This window comes from Musca autumnalis, unplaced genomic scaffold, assembly GCF_047663935.1.
Source record: "Musca autumnalis isolate F117 unplaced genomic scaffold, ASM4766393v1 scaffold_4, whole genome shotgun sequence".
Classification (NCBI taxonomy): domain Eukaryota; kingdom Metazoa; phylum Arthropoda; class Insecta; order Diptera; family Muscidae; genus Musca; species Musca autumnalis.
In genome coordinates, this window is record NW_027411977.1 from 31,231,617 (window position 1) to 31,249,964 (window position 18,348).

General features: G+C 36.9%; 1 protein-coding gene across 1 annotated transcript in view; it reads right to left on the reverse strand.

Annotated features, from left to right (window-relative positions):
• Positions 1-11,362, reverse strand: part of Cpr66D (Cuticular protein 66D) — a 32,194-nt gene extending 20,832 nt beyond the window's left edge. Inside the window, exons 1-3 of the mRNA XM_073981996.1 lie at positions 10,604-11,362; positions 10,231-10,332; positions 749-895 (exon numbers count right to left, since the gene is read on the reverse strand). Coding sequence (XP_073838097.1) covers positions 749-895; positions 10,231-10,332; positions 10,604-10,831 — 477 coding nt within the window. The 5' untranslated portion in view covers positions 10,832-11,362. The remainder of the gene's footprint in view (positions 1-748; positions 896-10,230; positions 10,333-10,603) is intronic.
• Positions 11,363-18,348: the final 6,986 nt, after the last annotated feature.

Sequence of the window (18,348 nt, forward strand, 5' to 3'; positions counted from 1 at the left end):
GCCTACTAACTACTACCAGTTAAACAACCTACTACGCAGTGGCTTCCATAGCCAACCAGTAGTAACATCATCACAGTTCCATCGTAGCACATGCTTGCCGTCGTAATGCAGTAAAATTATTTTTCGCTTACATTTGAATTGGTGTTAATGACCTTATATTGCCATCAATGCACGATCCAGCTATGCACAAGTGCAATGGCGGCACTAAATCATGTAATATTTGAAATTTCTTTTTTTTTTCTTTACTTTTTACCTCCACTCGTTTTCATGCCTTGGTAAAATAAATGAATGATAACTACTGGCCAAAAAGCAAACAGACCAAAAAAAAAACGTCTAACCAGTAAAATATTGTTGGCCTTTAACAAGAAATAAAGTTCACCACTAACATTATATTAACATACAATGGGGTTGTGGTAATAAGAAAAGAAACTGCAATGGACAGACTTGTGGTAAGGAAGTATGATTGTTTGCATCCCAGTTTTAGTGGGAATTTGAATACAATGAAATTATTAAATTGGGGACCTGTGATCATTTAACCATTTAAAAACTGTGATTTATGGTGACTTGTTTATAAAAAAAAAGTTATAACAATCGAGACAATGCATGGTAGGAAAGTAAGAATGAAAGGAAATGATTTTTCGTATGAAACGTGGTTTTGGAAAATTACTCCCACATAAAACATCCGTTTTTGGTTCCAGGGATTTTCTTAGTGAATGTATTTAGTTGTTTTGCTGTTATTTTTACTTACATCTTCATATTCCTCTTCTTCTTCAATTTGTGCCTTGCTTTTGGGTCTGGGTGCCTGATATTGTTGTGGCACAGCCTGTGGTCTTCTGGGTGCTGGTGCAACAGCTTGTGGCTGACGATAGACTTGTTGAGGTGCTTGATATTGAATCTGCAAGAAATAATGATGAGACATTTATTTAGATGGTTTCATAAAATTTTTTTAAAAAAGCTAACTAATTGAAAAACAAAATTTTCCGGTTATTTTTTATTTATTACTTAATAATTGAAAGCACTTAAAATTGTATTGAGTTATGTGAAAGTTGTTATTAACATTTTACAAAAATATAAATAACAATTATAAATGGGAAAAATATTGAAAAGCCATCAATGGAAATGGCCAAAATACATTAAATAATGTCAGGTTGAATATACATTCATATCATGTTTATCTTCTCTTGTGTCATGATGTCAAAATATCCACAATTCCTTAATTAATTTCTCGTTAGAGACGAGCTTACTGACCAAGATGCTTTTTGAAAAAGGAAAGCCGACGATACGAACCCACACAATCACCACTGTGTGACATGCATGTTTCGCCTTTGGTTTAGGAAGGCTCCTCAGACACATCGACTGTGGGGCGGCTTCGCTATCCTCTAACTTATTTCCTCTTTCAAATGCAAGTTGTTTTTTTTTACAAAGTTGAATTTTTTGTTCAAATCTTTGTATGGCTTTCATGACAAACGCTTAGCGTAGCCTTTGAAAGTTATGAGTTTGGTTCTGAACACTAACACGCCGTGACAACACTTTTTTCCATGTGTTTTTCAAGGACGTGGGTTCGAACCCCAGCCTGGCTCAAGCTGATTTTTATTTTTATTTGAAAATTTTGCCTATTAGGCGAAGGTCATTTTTTTATTAATTTTTTAATTAATTTCTCGTTAGAGACGAGCTTACTGACCAAGATGCTTTTTGAAAAAGGAAAGCCGACGATACGAACCCACACAATCACCACTGTGTGACATGCATGTTTCGCCTTTGGTTTAGGAAGGCTCCTCAGACACATCGACTGTGGGGCGGCTTCGCTATCCTCTAACTTATTTCCTCTTTCAAATGCAAGTTGTTTTTTTTTTACAAAGTTGAATTTTTTGTTCAAATCTTTGTATGGCTTTCATGACAAACGCTTAGCGTAGCCTTTGAAAGTTATGAGTTTGGTTCTGAACACTAACACGCCGTGACAACACTTTTTTCCATGTGTTTTTCAAGGACGTGGGTTCGAACCCCAGCCTGGCTCAAGCTGATTTTTATTTTTATTTGAAAATTTTGCCTATTAGGCGAAGGTCATTTTTTTATTAATTTTTTAATTAATTTCTCGTTAGAGACGAGCTTACTGACCAAGATGCTTTTTGAAAAAGGAAAGCCGACGATACGAACCCACACAATCACCACTGTGTGACATGCATGTTTCGCCTTTGGTTTAGGAAGGCTCCTCAGACACATCGACTGTGGGGCGGCTTCGCTATCCTCTAACTTATTTCCTCTTTCAAATGCAAGTTGTTTTTTTTACAAAGTTGAATTTTTTGTTCAAATCTTTGTATGGCTTTCATGACAAACGCTTAGCGTAGCCTTTGAAAGTTATGAGTTTGGTTCTGAACACTAACACGCCGTGACAACACTTTGGTGATTGCATATCCATTTGGTGATGCATATCAATCAGTAATTAATATGTCAACATTTCTTTAAGAAACTCACAAACGAGACGAAATTGATTCCTCAAATCGGAAATAAGTTGAATTTAAAAAATTCCACCTAATAAATATTATGGATCAGGAAAATTCAACATATTTAAAAAGTTTTGTCCAAATCGGATACTCTAATTGTAAGTTGTTGTGCTCATCATTTATTTTATTTAGTGCCTATATAGTTTTAAGAGCTTTTGATCAGTTTCTCAAAAAGTATGGACTTGTCCCCGACAAAGAAATTGACCGTCTTAATAGGGGCCGCAAGGAAAAATTCAAAATAATCCGAGACACGTTCTTAAACTGCACTTTTGCCAAAAATGGACACCGTTATAGTCCAAATTTCGACCTGATTAATGCCTGGAAGAAATTTTACAATGTGCAAAGTTGGGTCAAAATCCGTTACTCCGTTCGAGAGTTGTCGTGCGCACCATATTAGCGGACCGAAATGACCTATCTACGAACGTAATCTAAGTTTGCATAAAATATTGCGAGGTACAAAGTTTGGACCAAATCGATTGATCTATTCGAAGGTTATCGTGCCCACCAGCCGACCAATAGTAGGATTCTCTAACGGATTTTTGGCTACCGAAAAAAAATCGGTAAAATTAAATCGCAAAATTATGAATGAAAAGTATGAATAAAACTTTATGTTGATTGCTAAATTACCGACATTTTTAATTTTAGCAATTTGTATGGATAACCAAAAAATGCGTTAGAGAATCCCACGAATAGGGCTAAATTTTCACCAATTGTCCAAAACACGGTATCGTGCAAACTTACTTGGGGTCCATAGGGGACCTTGGTGACGTAGGGGATTAAAGATACCAAGCAACGGTCTTGACCGGCTTTAACATGGCAAAGCCCAGGTTGATACTTGGTTCCACTTTTATTTCAAGTGGACACTGACCTCTCCGAGGTGTTACCAGGGAAGCTGATTTTAACACTATTTAAAGGTAGTGAACAAACTTATGGCGAGCGTTCACCCATACGAACGTTAAAAATTTGAGTTGGGCGTTGGGGTAGTATCCCATCCATCCAAAAAGCAAAATACTATGTAAAACAAAGAAAAAGAAAAACAAACCCCTCTAAATTTGACAACCCCGCAAACGTGTTAAGGACCATGATATGCGGATCTGTCCCTGAAATGTTCCCACTCTTTATAGAGAATTTACATTTTACGCACTGGAAGATGTACTTGAAAAGTACAAGGTCGATATAACTACCATAGAGGAAATACTATGGATTGGGAAAGGCTTCACAACAACACCTAAAGGTGACGCACTCTATTATAGCTACCATGACACAAAGCATGAGTTTGTTTGCGGATTGGTGGTTGGTCGGAGGTTAAAACATCTGGTCTCCAGCTTCACCCCAGTGAATGAAAGACATGCTACAATGCGGATAAAAGCAAAATTCTTCTACATTAGCTTTATTTGCCCTGATGCTTCAACAGAAGACCAGGACGAACAGACCAAAGATATATTTTACGAGCGCTTAGAAGAAACCGTTGTCCTGCCATGACATTAAAATTATTCTAGGCGATTTTAATGCCAACATTGAAAAGGAGAATATCTATTGTCCAACACTAGAGAAATTCAGTCCCCCCAGTGAAACATCTGACAATGAATTGATAGACTTCGCAGCAGCAAATAAAACAGGGTAGTTAGCAGTACCAGATGTAAGCATCTCGATATTCATAATTGCACCTGACTGCCTCCGGATCAAGAACAAGAAATCAAATTGATCACATTTTTATAGATTGAAGACATTCATCGAGCGTGTTAGATTTACGATCGTTCCGAGGACAAAACATCGACTCGGATCTTTACCTTCTGGCAGCAAATAAAGTACGAACAGACACAACACGGAAGTTGGACATCGGTAGGCTGCAATCACAACAGATAGCCACAGCATATTCCACTCAACTGGCCCATTTGCTTAATCAAGAAAGCACTCCTCGTCTCGATAACATATCAGCACAATGGCAAAATATTGCCCACTCCATGCAAACAGCCGCAAAATCGTTACATGGATACCAAAGACTTCAACCAAGGGACCTATGATATGACCAAGAGTGCCGTGTGGGTTTTGGAGCTTTTGGTCCATTATCTTAGGAAGTATTGACTTACTTCGCAAAAAAATTGTACCGTTGTAAATGAGGCCGCTAGAACAACATACTGAAAAAGAGTCAAAACGATGCGAGAGGAGCTCTTAAACTTCACTTTATCTGAATTTTGTGTGGGAGGTACCCGAAGGAGTGGACCGATACAATCCATATTCCAACCTGATACATGACTGGATGAAATAATACGATGTGCAAAGTCTGCACCAATCAGAAACTCCATGCGAGAATTATCTTGCTGATTTGCCATTTTGTTTGGTGCCGCCAGGGTTCTTGGAGCTTTTAGACCAATATCTCAGGAAGTATAGACTTGCGTAAGAAAAACATTGTACCGTCGCAAAGAGAGCCGCAAGGAAAACTTATTGAAAAAATTTCAAAACTATCCGAGAGGAGCTCTTAAACTTCACTTTATCTGAATTTTGTGTGGGAGGTACCCGAAGAAGTGGACCGATACAATCCATATTCCAACCTGATACATGACTGGATGAAATAATACGATGTGCAAAGTCTGCACCAATCAGAAACTCCATGCGAGAATTATCTTGCGGATTTGCCATTTTGTTTGGTGCCGCCAGGGTTCTTGGAGCTTTTAAGCCAATATCTCAGGAAGTATAGACTTGCGTAAGAAAAAAATTGTACCGTCACAAAGAGAGCCGCAAGTACAAACTAATGAAAGAAATTTCAAAACGATCCGAGAGGTGCTCTTAAACTTCACTTTATCCGAATTTCGTTTTGGAGGTACCCCAAGGAGTGGACCGATCTGCAAGAAACAAGACGATGTGCAAAGTTTGGACCAAATCGATTGCTACCTTCGAGAGTTATCGTTCACACCATTTCACAGAACATTTTTGAACTTTAGTGGGGGTGGTACCGGAAGGAGTGGACCGATATGACCCACCTTCGAACTTAAACTAAGTTTGGACAAAATCTTACGATATCCAAATTATGGTTCGAATCGGTTGATCTGTTCGAGAGTTATGGTGCGCACAAGCCAGACGGACGGACATGGTTAAATCGACTCCAAATTGTCTGAAACGAATTTCGTCCAAACATACTTGGGGTCTAAAACCGTTATTTCGACGAGGCACATTTTTGGTCGTATCAAAATGTAGGGTATATACATTCTAGCCTAAATGATGAGGGTATACAAATTCTACCAAAGATTAAGGCATCAAACTGATGGCTTTGACACAGGCACATCCTCCTGCTGAGATCAGCAAGGTAATTTGATAACTGATACGGGTAGTGTGCTCCGGATATAGAAATAGTATTTTTCCAAACTTTTGGTACCCAATTCTAGCGAAGACGACAAAGATACCAAAGATCCAATCCCAGAATATGGTATTAAATGTATGCCGCCCGGCAAAGATGGGGTAAAGACAGCAATAAACCGCCTAAAGAATAATAAGGCAGCAGGAGCTGATGGCCTACCAGCCGGGCTGTTCAAAACCGGAGGCGACACGCTGATAAGGTGTATTCATCAGCTAGCACCATCTGGCATGAAGAACGCGCGTACTCGTTGAAAGGATATAAGACTGTGGGCATAAGTCTTCTCCCTATTGCCTGCAAGATAGTGTCAGAGATATTATGCGTACGACTAAAGCCTATGGTGAACGTAATAATTGGGACATACCAATGCGGATTTAGGCCCGGCAAGTCCATCATTGACCTGATATTTACCCTGCGGAAAATCCTGGAGAAGAACCAGGAGATGCAGATCGACACCTACCACCTTTTTTTGTCCTTTATAAAGCAGCCTTCAACAATACCCTACGCTCAAAAGTATTCCAAGCCATGTCTGAATTTGGTATCCCCGAAAAGCTCATTCGACTTTAACTGATCCTTTAAAATAGGAAAGAACCTCTCCGAAGAGTTTAGTACCACAAGAAGATTCAGACAAGGAGGCGGGCTTTCGTGTAACCTGGTTATACGAGATGCAGATGTTAAAAGAAATGACACAATTTACACCAATAGCACATGTTACTTGCTTATGCTGATGATATAGACATCGTGGGACGATCAGTAACGGAAGTAACTGATACATTAAGGAATGTTGAAGGAGAATCTGCTAAAGTAGGTCTGGCGGCAAACGACGACAAGACCAAGTTGATTGTGTCGACACGCAATGCGTCCTTAGAACTCGGATCAACAAGGAAGTTGATTCCTATAATTGTACGCTAGTTAAAGACGTCGTCTACCTCGGCACCGCCATAAACACAACAAACAACATCAGTTGTGGAATAAGAAGAAGAATTGTATTGGCCAACAGATGCTACTTTGGTATAAGTAAGCAGTTAAAAAAAAACCACAAATCGTCAAACAAAAATAACGCTTTACAGAACATTGATACTAACCGTTCTGATGTATGGTTCCGAAGCCTGGGTACTTGCGCAAGCAGACAAGGCAGTGATTGATGTGTTTGGGAGAAAAATTATTCGAGTGATCTACCGGCCAAACTGCGTTGAGGGTGAATATCGACGTCGTATGAACCACGAGTGGTATCAACTATACAACGACATCAGAATAGTTGAACGAATCGACATACAACGATTGCGTTGGCTAGGCCATGTCATAAGAATGCGTGAAGATGAACCCGCGAAAAGGCATAAAAATACAGGCCGCATGGCGGCATACGCAGAACTTGAAGAACTATGCTTCGATGAAGCGAACAAGATTGAGAAAATAAAGCACCAAACAAAGAGGAATGTGCGGCTTGTGGAAGAAATGTTCTGTAATGGGCCAGCTAATTAAGTACACTTGGCGTCTAATATCATTATTTTGAAGAGGCCATTTTTAATCATATCAAAGGGCCTGAAGACTGATTTATATACTAAAGAATTCTTTATATTTCTCTAGATGTTTCGTACTATGATCGTAAGGTCAGCAAATAAATAAGGTAAAAATATGGAGATCCTATAAAATTGATCTAAATGGTGTCGGACTGTAATCAATGATATAAGAAAAGTCTCTCCTTTAACTTTCTAAAATGTTCAGGGGAAACATTAGTACATATTTATTATTTTTATGGGGCCCAATAGTTGGCACAAATACCATGCTAAAAAAATACAATTTTAAATTTCAAGTGTTATAGGTGGCATTAGAGTGGTTTTAAAAAAGTCGATGTCAGACCACATTTATTGTCCAATCGATGAAAACAGTTTACCAGTTCTTTGTAGTGGCTAAACAAGTAATCCTACAAACAATTTTGAAAGTCGGGTCAGATTTTAATATTAGCTATATAATGGGCCCATTGAAACTTTGAGGCCCCAGTGGCACGTGTTAACATATTCTGATTGAGCTCAAACTTTGGCAATCTTAATTTTTAACAAAACTAAGCATTTTAGAAGGGTGCCGCATAAAAAAGCCGACATAGATTTTATTCCTTTGAGTTAAAACCAGTCTAAGGAGGCATATCCTCAAGGTCGCCAGTATTGTAACTCATCTATGATTTACTAAATTGTCATAGTTTTTCCCGATTTGTCGGGCTAAATCCAAATAAGTAAATTAATGTTTATACCCTCAGCATTTATGCTAAGGAGGGTGTGTACATATATACGCTTTCATACGGGCAAAATGTGCCTCATCAAAATAATGGTTTTAGACACCAATTATATTTGGACGAAACGTGTTTCAGACAATTTGGAGTCGACTTAGTCATGTCCGTCCGTCTGTCTGTCTGGCTGGTCGCACGATAACACTCGAACGGATGAACCCATTTGGTCCAAAATTTGGCGTTAGTAATATTTTATTTTTAAGTTCGAAGATGAGCCATATCGGTCCACTCTCTCCGTTACCTCCGCACAAAAGTTCGAAAATGTTCCGAAAATTTATGCTCACGATAACTCTTGAAGAAAGTAACCGATTTGGTCCATACTTTGCACATTGTGCAATTTCTACCAGACTTAAATGAGGTTGCAATATGGCAAATCGGTCCACTCATTCGGGTAGCTCCCACGCAAAATTTCGGAAAAATTGTGCGCACGATAACTCTCGAAGGCTGTAACCGATTTAGTCCATACTTTTCGCATCGTAATATCTCTACGGGACACTTGGACATGTTCGAATATGGACTATATAGGTCCATTCATTCGATTACTTCCCTCACAAAAGTTGTGAAGAGTGCAATTTAAGGCCTGCTCTCAAATCGTTTTCCTTTTTATACCCTACACCACCCTGTGGAAGGGGTATTATGTGTTAGTGCATTTGTATGTAACATGCCTAAGGAAAAGAGATGGAACCATAGTTCCTTCTAGGGATATGCATAGAATCACTTTCTGAGTCCATTTATGCATGTCCGTCCGTCCGTTCGCAACGTACAGGTCGCATTTATTGTTCGATTTGGCTGAAAATTGGGGAAGATCATTTTTTTAGCCTAATGCAGAACGCTATTGCTTTTGGTGAAAATCGGTTCAGATTTGGAAATAGCTCCCATATATATTTTCGGCCGATTAGAGGTATTTGATGCACCAAACACGCTGTATCTGTCCAATTTTGATGAAATTTGGAATGTGTTACGGAATTAGGTCTATAGACAAATGTGCCAAATTATATCAAAATCGGTTCAGATTTGGATATAGCTCCCATATAAATTTTCGGTAGATTTTTGGTATTTGGTGCACGAAAGACGTTATATATGTCCGATCTCAATGAAATTTGGAATGTGTGACGGAATTTGGTCTACAAATAAGTGTGCCAAATAATATCAAAATATGTACAGATTTGGATATAGCTCCCATATATATTTTCGCCCGATTTAAGGTATTTGGTGGACCAAAGACGCTATATATGTCTAATTTTGATGAAATTTGGAATGTGTGACGGTGTTTGGTCTAGAAATATATGTGCCAAATTAATCTGTTCACATTTGAATTTAGCTCCCATATATATTTTACCACAGTCGTGTTTTTTTTTTTTTTTTTTTTTTGTAACAAGTTGTATTCGCTGCCTCCATTACGACATTATGCGTTTTTCAGGAGAAAGTCCATACTTCCTGAGAAAGTAGTCCGAAAGGTTTAAAATAACTCTCGAATCGGTCCACGATAACTCTCGAATCTTTCCAAAATTTGGACTTCGAATCCCTTTGGTTTTTTGTTGCAACAACTTGTATTCGCTCTCCCCATTACGACGGCACATGTTTTTTTTTTTCAAGGACAGTTCCTTATTTCTTCAGATAATTGCCCAAAATCTACAAAAGAGTCTGCCGGCACAAATTAAACTGGTAGTACGTAAGATAATCCTCGAAGGGAGAAACCGATTTGGTAAAAACGTTGTACATCGTATTATATAGATGTCAGAAGTATTGTGTGTTACTTCTTTTCTTTAGGTCCGCGGCTAAGCCGACTGATACTTGTTTACTTGTTATCAAACACGTTAACAAATTAATCGATCCTACTCCACAATGTGGCAAAGAAGATGGATCCATAGTTGATTTTGTTAGTCAGTATAACATTTGTAGAATTATTATTGTCCAATTCAGTTGAAAGTCGGAACAGCTCATACTTTTGTCACACAATGATTTCTAAGAAAATCCCTTCAGATTTAAAATCATCCGAAATCCTTTTGTCCCAACCTCTCACATTTTTCATAGTTTAATTCAAAAAAAAAATTCAAAACTACTTTCTTATATGATTAAAAAACATGTCATACCTGTTGAGGCTGTTGTTGATGTTGTTGGTGTTGTAAATATTCTCTGACGGCAGGAGCAACATAACCCTGTTGTTGCTGATGTTGTTGTTGGGAAGCGCGCACCTAAAATAAACATAACAAATATTTCCATTGGTTGACAAATCGCAAACACATATATAATTGTTTTAATAATTATTTTGGGAAAACACAAAACTGTATCCATTAAAAAGTCAATTCCCTACATTATATTCAAGGTATTTCTTGTTGATCATAACTGATTGATATAAACAATTAATTAATTGCTTTTGAAAACAATATTTAAATTTAATAAACACATTTTTAATAGCAATAGAAATTCCTTGAAATTTATCAAAATCGAAACAACTGCACATACTTGTTCTTGCACATTATCCTTTACACGCAACTGTTGTCCAGGCGTTATGTACTGCTGGGTTTGTTCCGAATTTTGTTCGTAAATTGGTGTTGCATCACCAGCAGCTCCTGTCTGTTGTTGTAATTGCTGGTAATACTGACGCAAATAGGCTGGATCAATTTGTTGATGCTGTTGGGCACCAACATGGCCAAGTACGGCCAATGTAACAATTATCACAAATCCGCGCATATTATTTAATATGTTTTGTTTAAATGTCTATGTCGATTTGTAAGCGAAAGAAAACACTGAACTAGTTGTTGTTGTTGGTATGTATATATGGTAAATCCTTTATAAGGTCAATACTCTTTCAAAGCAATTTATTGTTTATATTGCACAATCGCGTTTTTCTTTTCTATTTTTGGATTTTTTTTTTTCACTTTTTCGGCCGTAGAGATTTAAACGTCCTCGTTATAAGCGTTAACAACGGTATCTGCAATGGTTTGACACTGCAGCCCAAGCTTTTATAGTTGCACCTAGTTTTAACTATGCCCCAGTGTTTTGTTTTCTTCTGCCTCTGCTTCTTCTGCTATGGGTTTTGATTGTCGTCTATTCGTGGCGGCGCTGTGTGAGTTTTGGTTTTTGGGGTTTTATCGACGAATTTGACTCTCGGAAGAGATCACCAACAACCAACGAAAATGAGTTGGAGTACACAACATTAGTTGTCAGCCTGTTTTTTTGTACTGCTGCAGTTTTATTGCTACCATTGTCTTGATCAAATGTTTCAGTTGTTGTCGTTTGATTTAGACCTGCTTAACGCCAGCTAATCGTAAACATTGGTTAGCAACAACAATTATTACGTTGAGTACTCTCACTTGCAATGTTGCACGTATGTACATACATATCTATGTACGAGTACCTACATTGTTTTATAATAATGAGTGCGAAACGAGTCTTAACCGCAGCAGCAAATACCCCTACATGTGTGACGTCACTTAACCGGTTAAAACACGACAGCACGCGTACATACATCGATACTCGTACGTAATGATGGTGCTTTGGAGAGTTATTTGGGGGAGTACGACAACTGAAGTTGCTGTTCATTTTCTTGTTTTTATACCCTCAGCATTTATGCTAACGAGGTTTTAGATAATGGTTTTAGACCCCAAGTATGTTTGGATGAAATGTGTTTCAGACAATTTGGAGTGTCCGTCCGTATGTCTGTCTGGCTGGCTAGAGCGCACGATAACTCTGGAACGGATCAACCGATTAGGTCCAAAATTTGGATTTCGTAATATTTTGTTCAAACTTAGTTTAAGTTCTAAGATGGGTTATATCGTTATATAGACTCAATCGGTCCACTCCTTCGGGTACCTCCCACACAAAATTTAGGAAAAGTTCAGTTTAGGACCTGCTCTCGAATCGCTTGAATTTTTGTTGTAGCAGCTTGTATTCACTGTCCCCCACACGACGGTATACATTTCATCAGGGGCAAGTCCATACATATAAAGTTGCAAAAAACTCCTATGACAGCGCGTGTAGTGGTTGGAGCGCAAGATAATTCTCGAACGGATCTACAGATTCGCTCCAAAATTTGACCTTCTTAAAATTTTGCTCAAACTTAGCTTAAGTTCGAAGAAAAGCCATATCGGTCCACTCCTTCAGGTACATACCCCACAAAAGTCCAAAAATGTTCGGAAAAATTGTGCGCACGATAACTCTTGAAGGGAGTGACCGATTTGGTCCATACTTTTTTGCACATTCCAATATATCTACCAGATATAGATCAGGTTAGAATATGGACTATATTTGTCCACTCCTGCGGGTACCTCCCACAAAAAATTTCGGATAAATTCACTTTAAGACCTGTTCCCAAATCAATTTGATTTTTATTGAAGCAACTTGCATACGCCGCCTCAATTACGTCAGTAAAGGCTTTTTCAGGGGCAAGTCCATACTTTTTGAGAAAACGGCCCGAAACCTGTAAAAACCACTATATGTAGTGGCTGGAGAACTCGAACCGAATACTGCGTTCGTCCACTCTTTGGATATCGTAATATTTCTTCGAATATTAGATGAAATTCGAAGGTGTTGTTTATAGGTCCACTCCTTCCGGTACCTCCCCCACAAAAGTTCGAAAATATTCGCTAAAATATTACGCGCGATATCTAATAAACGCGGCAACCGATTTGGTCCAGACTTTGGATCTCTAAATATTTTGTCCAAACTTAGTTTATATTCAAATGGGAGCCCTATCGGCCCAATCCTTGGTACCACCACCCACACAAATGTTCAGCATTTTTATGTGGTTAAGGGTCTGTTCGAGTTAAGGGTTTTAGTTTAATATTGTTTAGAAGCCTTATACCCCGGTTCCACTTATCCTGATTAACCCAGTGGGTTTGGATTTCAAATGCCAATTCCATAGCGCAAACGTCAAATAAATCCTCTCGAAGTGGGTTAACCCGTCAAAAAACTCTAGTGTAACCGTACTATTATAGTGACCGGATTTAATAACCCCACTGGGTTTCAAATGTGATTTCCATTACCTATACGTCAAATAAGTCATCATGAAGAAGGTTAACCCTGCAAAACCCTATAATATAAACATCATATTATAGTACGTTTAGACTGTGGTGGATTTAGCAAATTTTCATTTCATTTTCATTCAAGAAAGTCTAAAAAATATGTTCTTTGTATAGAAGATCCCATATAATTGTTAGGTATATAAAAAGACCTCATACCTTTAAAAGCTCTTCTGCCTATTGAAAACCTTATAAAGCTCCTCTGTCTATTGAAAACCTAATAACATGTTCTTCAAACAACTTTTCTAGCTACAGAAGACCCCATGGAATTTTTCTATTTATAGAAGACCTCATCAAGTTCTTCTGTCAATGAAATACCACAAAAAGCTCTTCAATATATAGATTAAACCATAAAGCTCTTCTATCTATAGACGACCTCATAAAGGTCTTCTGTCTGTAGATTACATCATAAAACTCTTCTATCCATAGAAGACCTCATAAAGTTCTTGTACCTAAAATAAATCCCAAAAAGATCTTCTATATATATAGATGACTCCATAAAGCTCTTATATATAAAATGTCCCATAAAGCTTTCCTGTCTATAGAAAACCTCATAAAGCTCTTCTGTCTATATAAGACCACATAAAGTTCTTATATCTCTAAAAGTCCTCATAAAGCTCCTATGTCCATAGAAGACCTTATAAAGTTCCACGTTCTATAAAAGGTCCCATAACGCTCATAAAGCTTAAGCCTACAGAATACGTAATAAAGTTCTTCTGTCTATAGAAAGACCTATATAAGACCTCATAACACTCTTCTGTCTATGAAATACCGAAAAAGCTCTTCTATCTATGGAAGACCTCTTCTGTCTATAGAAGACCTCAAAATGCTTTTCTGTATATAGAATAGCTCGTACAGGTTTTCTACCTATAAAACACCACTAAAAGCTCTTCTATCTATAGATCAGACCACAAAGCTTTTCTATTTATAGAAGACCGGGGAGAGGTCGCATGTCTGAAGAAAGCTCAAAAATATATTTCTCTGAATAAAACTTATAAAAGACTTCTATCTATCGATTATTTACATATCTCTTCTACATATAATATACCACAAAAAAAGCTCTTCTTAATATAGATGACACCATAAAGCCTCATAAAGCTATTATCTATAAAACATCTTTTACCTGATAAAGCTCTTCTTTCTGAAATAAACCCCAATAGCTCTTTTATCTATATGCCTCATAAAGCTATTATCTCTATAGAAGCCACTATAAAGCTCATCTGTCGATGAAAAACCGCAAAAAGCTCTTCTATCTATAGAAGACCTCATAAGGTTCTTTCACATAAAATTAACCTCAAAAAGCTCTATTATATTTAGGTCACACCATAGAGCTCGCTTATCTAAATAATGTCTCATAAAGCTCTTATATCTATAGAAGACTCATAAAGCTCTACAATATATAGATCACATCATAGAGCTCCTTTATCTATATAATACCGAATAAAGGTCCCATAAAGCTCTCCTATCTATAGAAAACCCCAAAAAGCTGTTATGTTCTTATATCTTTTAAAGTCCTCATAAAGCTCTTATATCTATAGAAGACCACTTTCCACTTTCTATAAAAGGCCCCATAACGCTCATAAAGTTCTTAAGTCTACAGAATACGTAATAAAGTTCTTCTATTTATAGAAAGACCTATATAAGACCTCATAACACTCTTCTGTCCATGAAATACCGAAAAAAGCTCTTCTATCTATGGAAACCCACAAAAAGCTCTTCTATCTATAGAGGACCTCTTACGGTTCTTCCACATAAAATAAACCTCAAAAGTTATTCTAAATAACGCATCATAAAGCTCTTATATCTATAAAATACCCATAATGCTCTCTTGTCTATAGAAGACCTCATAAAGCTCTTCTATATAGATCACATCATAGAGCTCATTTATCTATATAATACCGAATAAAGGTTCTGTCTATATAATACCGCATAAAGCTAATATATCTTTAAAAGTTCCACTTTCTATAAAAGGCCCCATAACGCTCATAAAGTTCTTAAGTCTACAGAATACCTAATAAAGTTCTGCAGTCTATAGAAAGACCTATATTAGAACTCAGAACACTTTCCAGTCTATGAAATACCGAAAAAAGCTCTTCTATCTATGGTAAACCGCAAAAAGCGCTTCTATCTGTAGAAAACCTCTTAAGGTTCTTCTACATAAAATAAACCTCAAAAAGCTCTTCTATATATAGGTCACACCGTAGAGCTCGCATATGTAAATAATGCCTCATAAAGCGTTTATATCTATAAAAGACCCTTAAAGCTTTCCTGTCTATAGAAGATCTCATAAAGCTCTTCTATACATAGATCACAGCATTGAGCTTCTTTATCTATATAATACCGAATAAAGGTACAATAAAGCTCTCCTGTCTATAGAAAACCTCAAAAAGCTGTTATGTCGATATAAGACCACATAAAGCTTTTATATCTTTAAAAGTCCTCATAAAGCTCTTATGTCTATAGAAGACCTTATAAAGTTCCACTTTCTATAAAAGGTCCCATAACGCTCATAAATTTCTTAAGTCTACAGAATACGTAATAAGTTCTTCTATCTATAGAAAGACCTATATAAGACCTCATAACACTCTTCTGTCTATGAAATTCCGAAAAAAGCTCTTCTATCTATGGAAAACCGCAAAAAGCTCTTCTATCTATAGAAAACTTCTTAAGGTGCTTCTACATAAAATAAACCATAGAGCTCGCATATCTAAATAATGTCTCATAAAGCTCTTATATCTATAAAATACCCTTAAAGCTCTCCTGTCTATAGAAGACCTCATAAACTCTTCTACATATAGATCACAGCATGGAGCTTCTTTATCTATACAATACCGAATAAAGGTACCATAAAGCTCTCCCGTCTATAGAAAACTTCAAAAAGCTGTTCTATCATTAAAATACCTTCCCGTCTGAAGAAACCTCATACAGATATTCTACCTCTTAAGCTCTTATAGTTATAAAAGGCCTCATAAACTCTATTGTCTATAGAAGATCTCAAAAAGTTATTCTTTCTATAGAAGGCTCCATAATTATCATAAAAACTCTCATGTCTACAGAAAATCTTCTGCATATAGAATGTCCCATAATACTATTCTGTCTATAGATGACACCATAAAGCTCTTCTGTCTATAGAAAACCTCACAAGGTTACTCTACATAAAATATGCCTCAAAAAGCTCTTCTATATTTAGATCACACAATAGAGCTCGCATAGCAATAGAATATCTCATAAAGCTCTTATATCTATACAGGCCCCATAAAGCTCTTACATCTATAAAGGTCCCATAAAGCTCTTTTGACATCATTAAAAGACCTCAGAAAGCTCTTCTGTCTGAAGAAACCTCAAAAAGATATTCGACCTAAAATATGCCGCAAAAAGCTTTTCTGTCTAGAGATGACACCATAAAGTTAATCTATCTATAGTAGACTCATAAAGCTTTTATTTACGAATTCTTCTATAGATAGAAAGGATTTTTGGGGTCTTCTATACATTGGCCCCTCATAAATCTCTTCTATTTATAGAAGACTTCATAAATATCTTCTATCTATAGAAGACTTCATACAGGACTTCTATCTATTAAACACCGCAAAAATATCTTCTATGTATAACAAAACTCCCCTCTTTATAGAAAACCCCAGAAAGCTATTTTGTCTTATAAAGATCTTCTTCGTATTAAAGACCTTCTAAACACTTTTGTTTATTGAATTTCCTTCTGTCTAGGGCTGACCTCATAGAACTCTTCTACCCACAGAGGCATTCTGTTTACAATAGATGAGTTCCAGAGCCCCATAGAAGACTTCGGACTTCTACCTTTTACCTCTTCAAGGTCTAAACTTTCAGTTCTTACATATGAACAAACCATTACTTTATTTGAAGTTTAACGCTGTTTAGCTTATGTCACCCTTTTGTATTTTTTTTTTCTCTTTTGCGGCTCTGTGTATTTTTGAGACTTCATCTCTGCACACTCATTCGTAATTGTAATTGATATGATATTTGTTACAGCTGTTTTTTCTTCTGGCCAACCACATTGAGGGCTGACCTAATTTTGTTTTTGTTGTCAAAGAATATTTCGCGGAGTCAGCAAAACTCAATACACAATGGCTGGCTGCTGGCTGCATCTACGCATGCGCAGCATTAACACCTTTACCAGGCCAGGCTAGACAAGACAACCGAACCGATATACTTACACATATAATTGTCGATATTCATTTACATTTGTTTATGGTTAGTCATCATCGTCATTGCCTATTGTTTAGGGTTGTTGGTTGGTGGTTTATGGAGTAGCTGGGTTGGTTATGCTAATGTTTTCGTTGCTGACTATAATGCCTGTTCAGCGTCATCATCATAGCCAAGTGCCAGTGCGACGACGAATCATGTGCAATCATTTAAATGTTTGTTGTGCGTTATATGATGCTTTTAATTGTGGTTTACGACGTGATCTAAGATCTCTTTGAGACAATAAGCTCATATGAACAAAAAAAACATATCTACATACATATGTAGATATTTAGGATATGTTCACCCGTACATATCTAATTTTAGCCATGGCTAATATAGTTTTAGGTTTGGAGGGTATTGTTACTGTGACGACGACGGTTACTTAATCAAATTTTGAACTGTATCGAAGTACTTATTGTGTTTAAAATCTTTTATTCAATTATTTCTTTTGTTGTCATTTTATGACTACCGATCTATTTGTGAGTTGCGAATTCAATTGTTACAAATAATCACAACGTAGAGTTCAGCGTGTTATTATTGGCTTGTTATTGTTATGTGGTACTGACCGCAGCCAGCATACACTCGGGATAAGACAAGCAGATCAGATTTCACAACAATAATAAGTTCCTAATAAAAAGTTGATTTTTTGTATGTTTCACAATATAATTAAGATTTTAAATTTAAACTTAAAAATTCTATGTTGGAAAGTAACAGGTAAATGGGAACTGCATAGGTATAGAAATTAAGAACAGGACCTTTGCCTTTTTTCTAAGCATAATCAATAGTTTCATAACTTTCAATGATTCTACTCAAAATTACAGTTATTCTTAAGTTATATGCAATTCCAAACCCCGGCTAATGTAGAAAATATTCCATTTGAATAAAATGTTAATAATTTACCAACATATAACGCTTGCAGCTGAAGACTGGAGGCATTTATCGCCATTTGATGAATGAATTTGTGGGCAT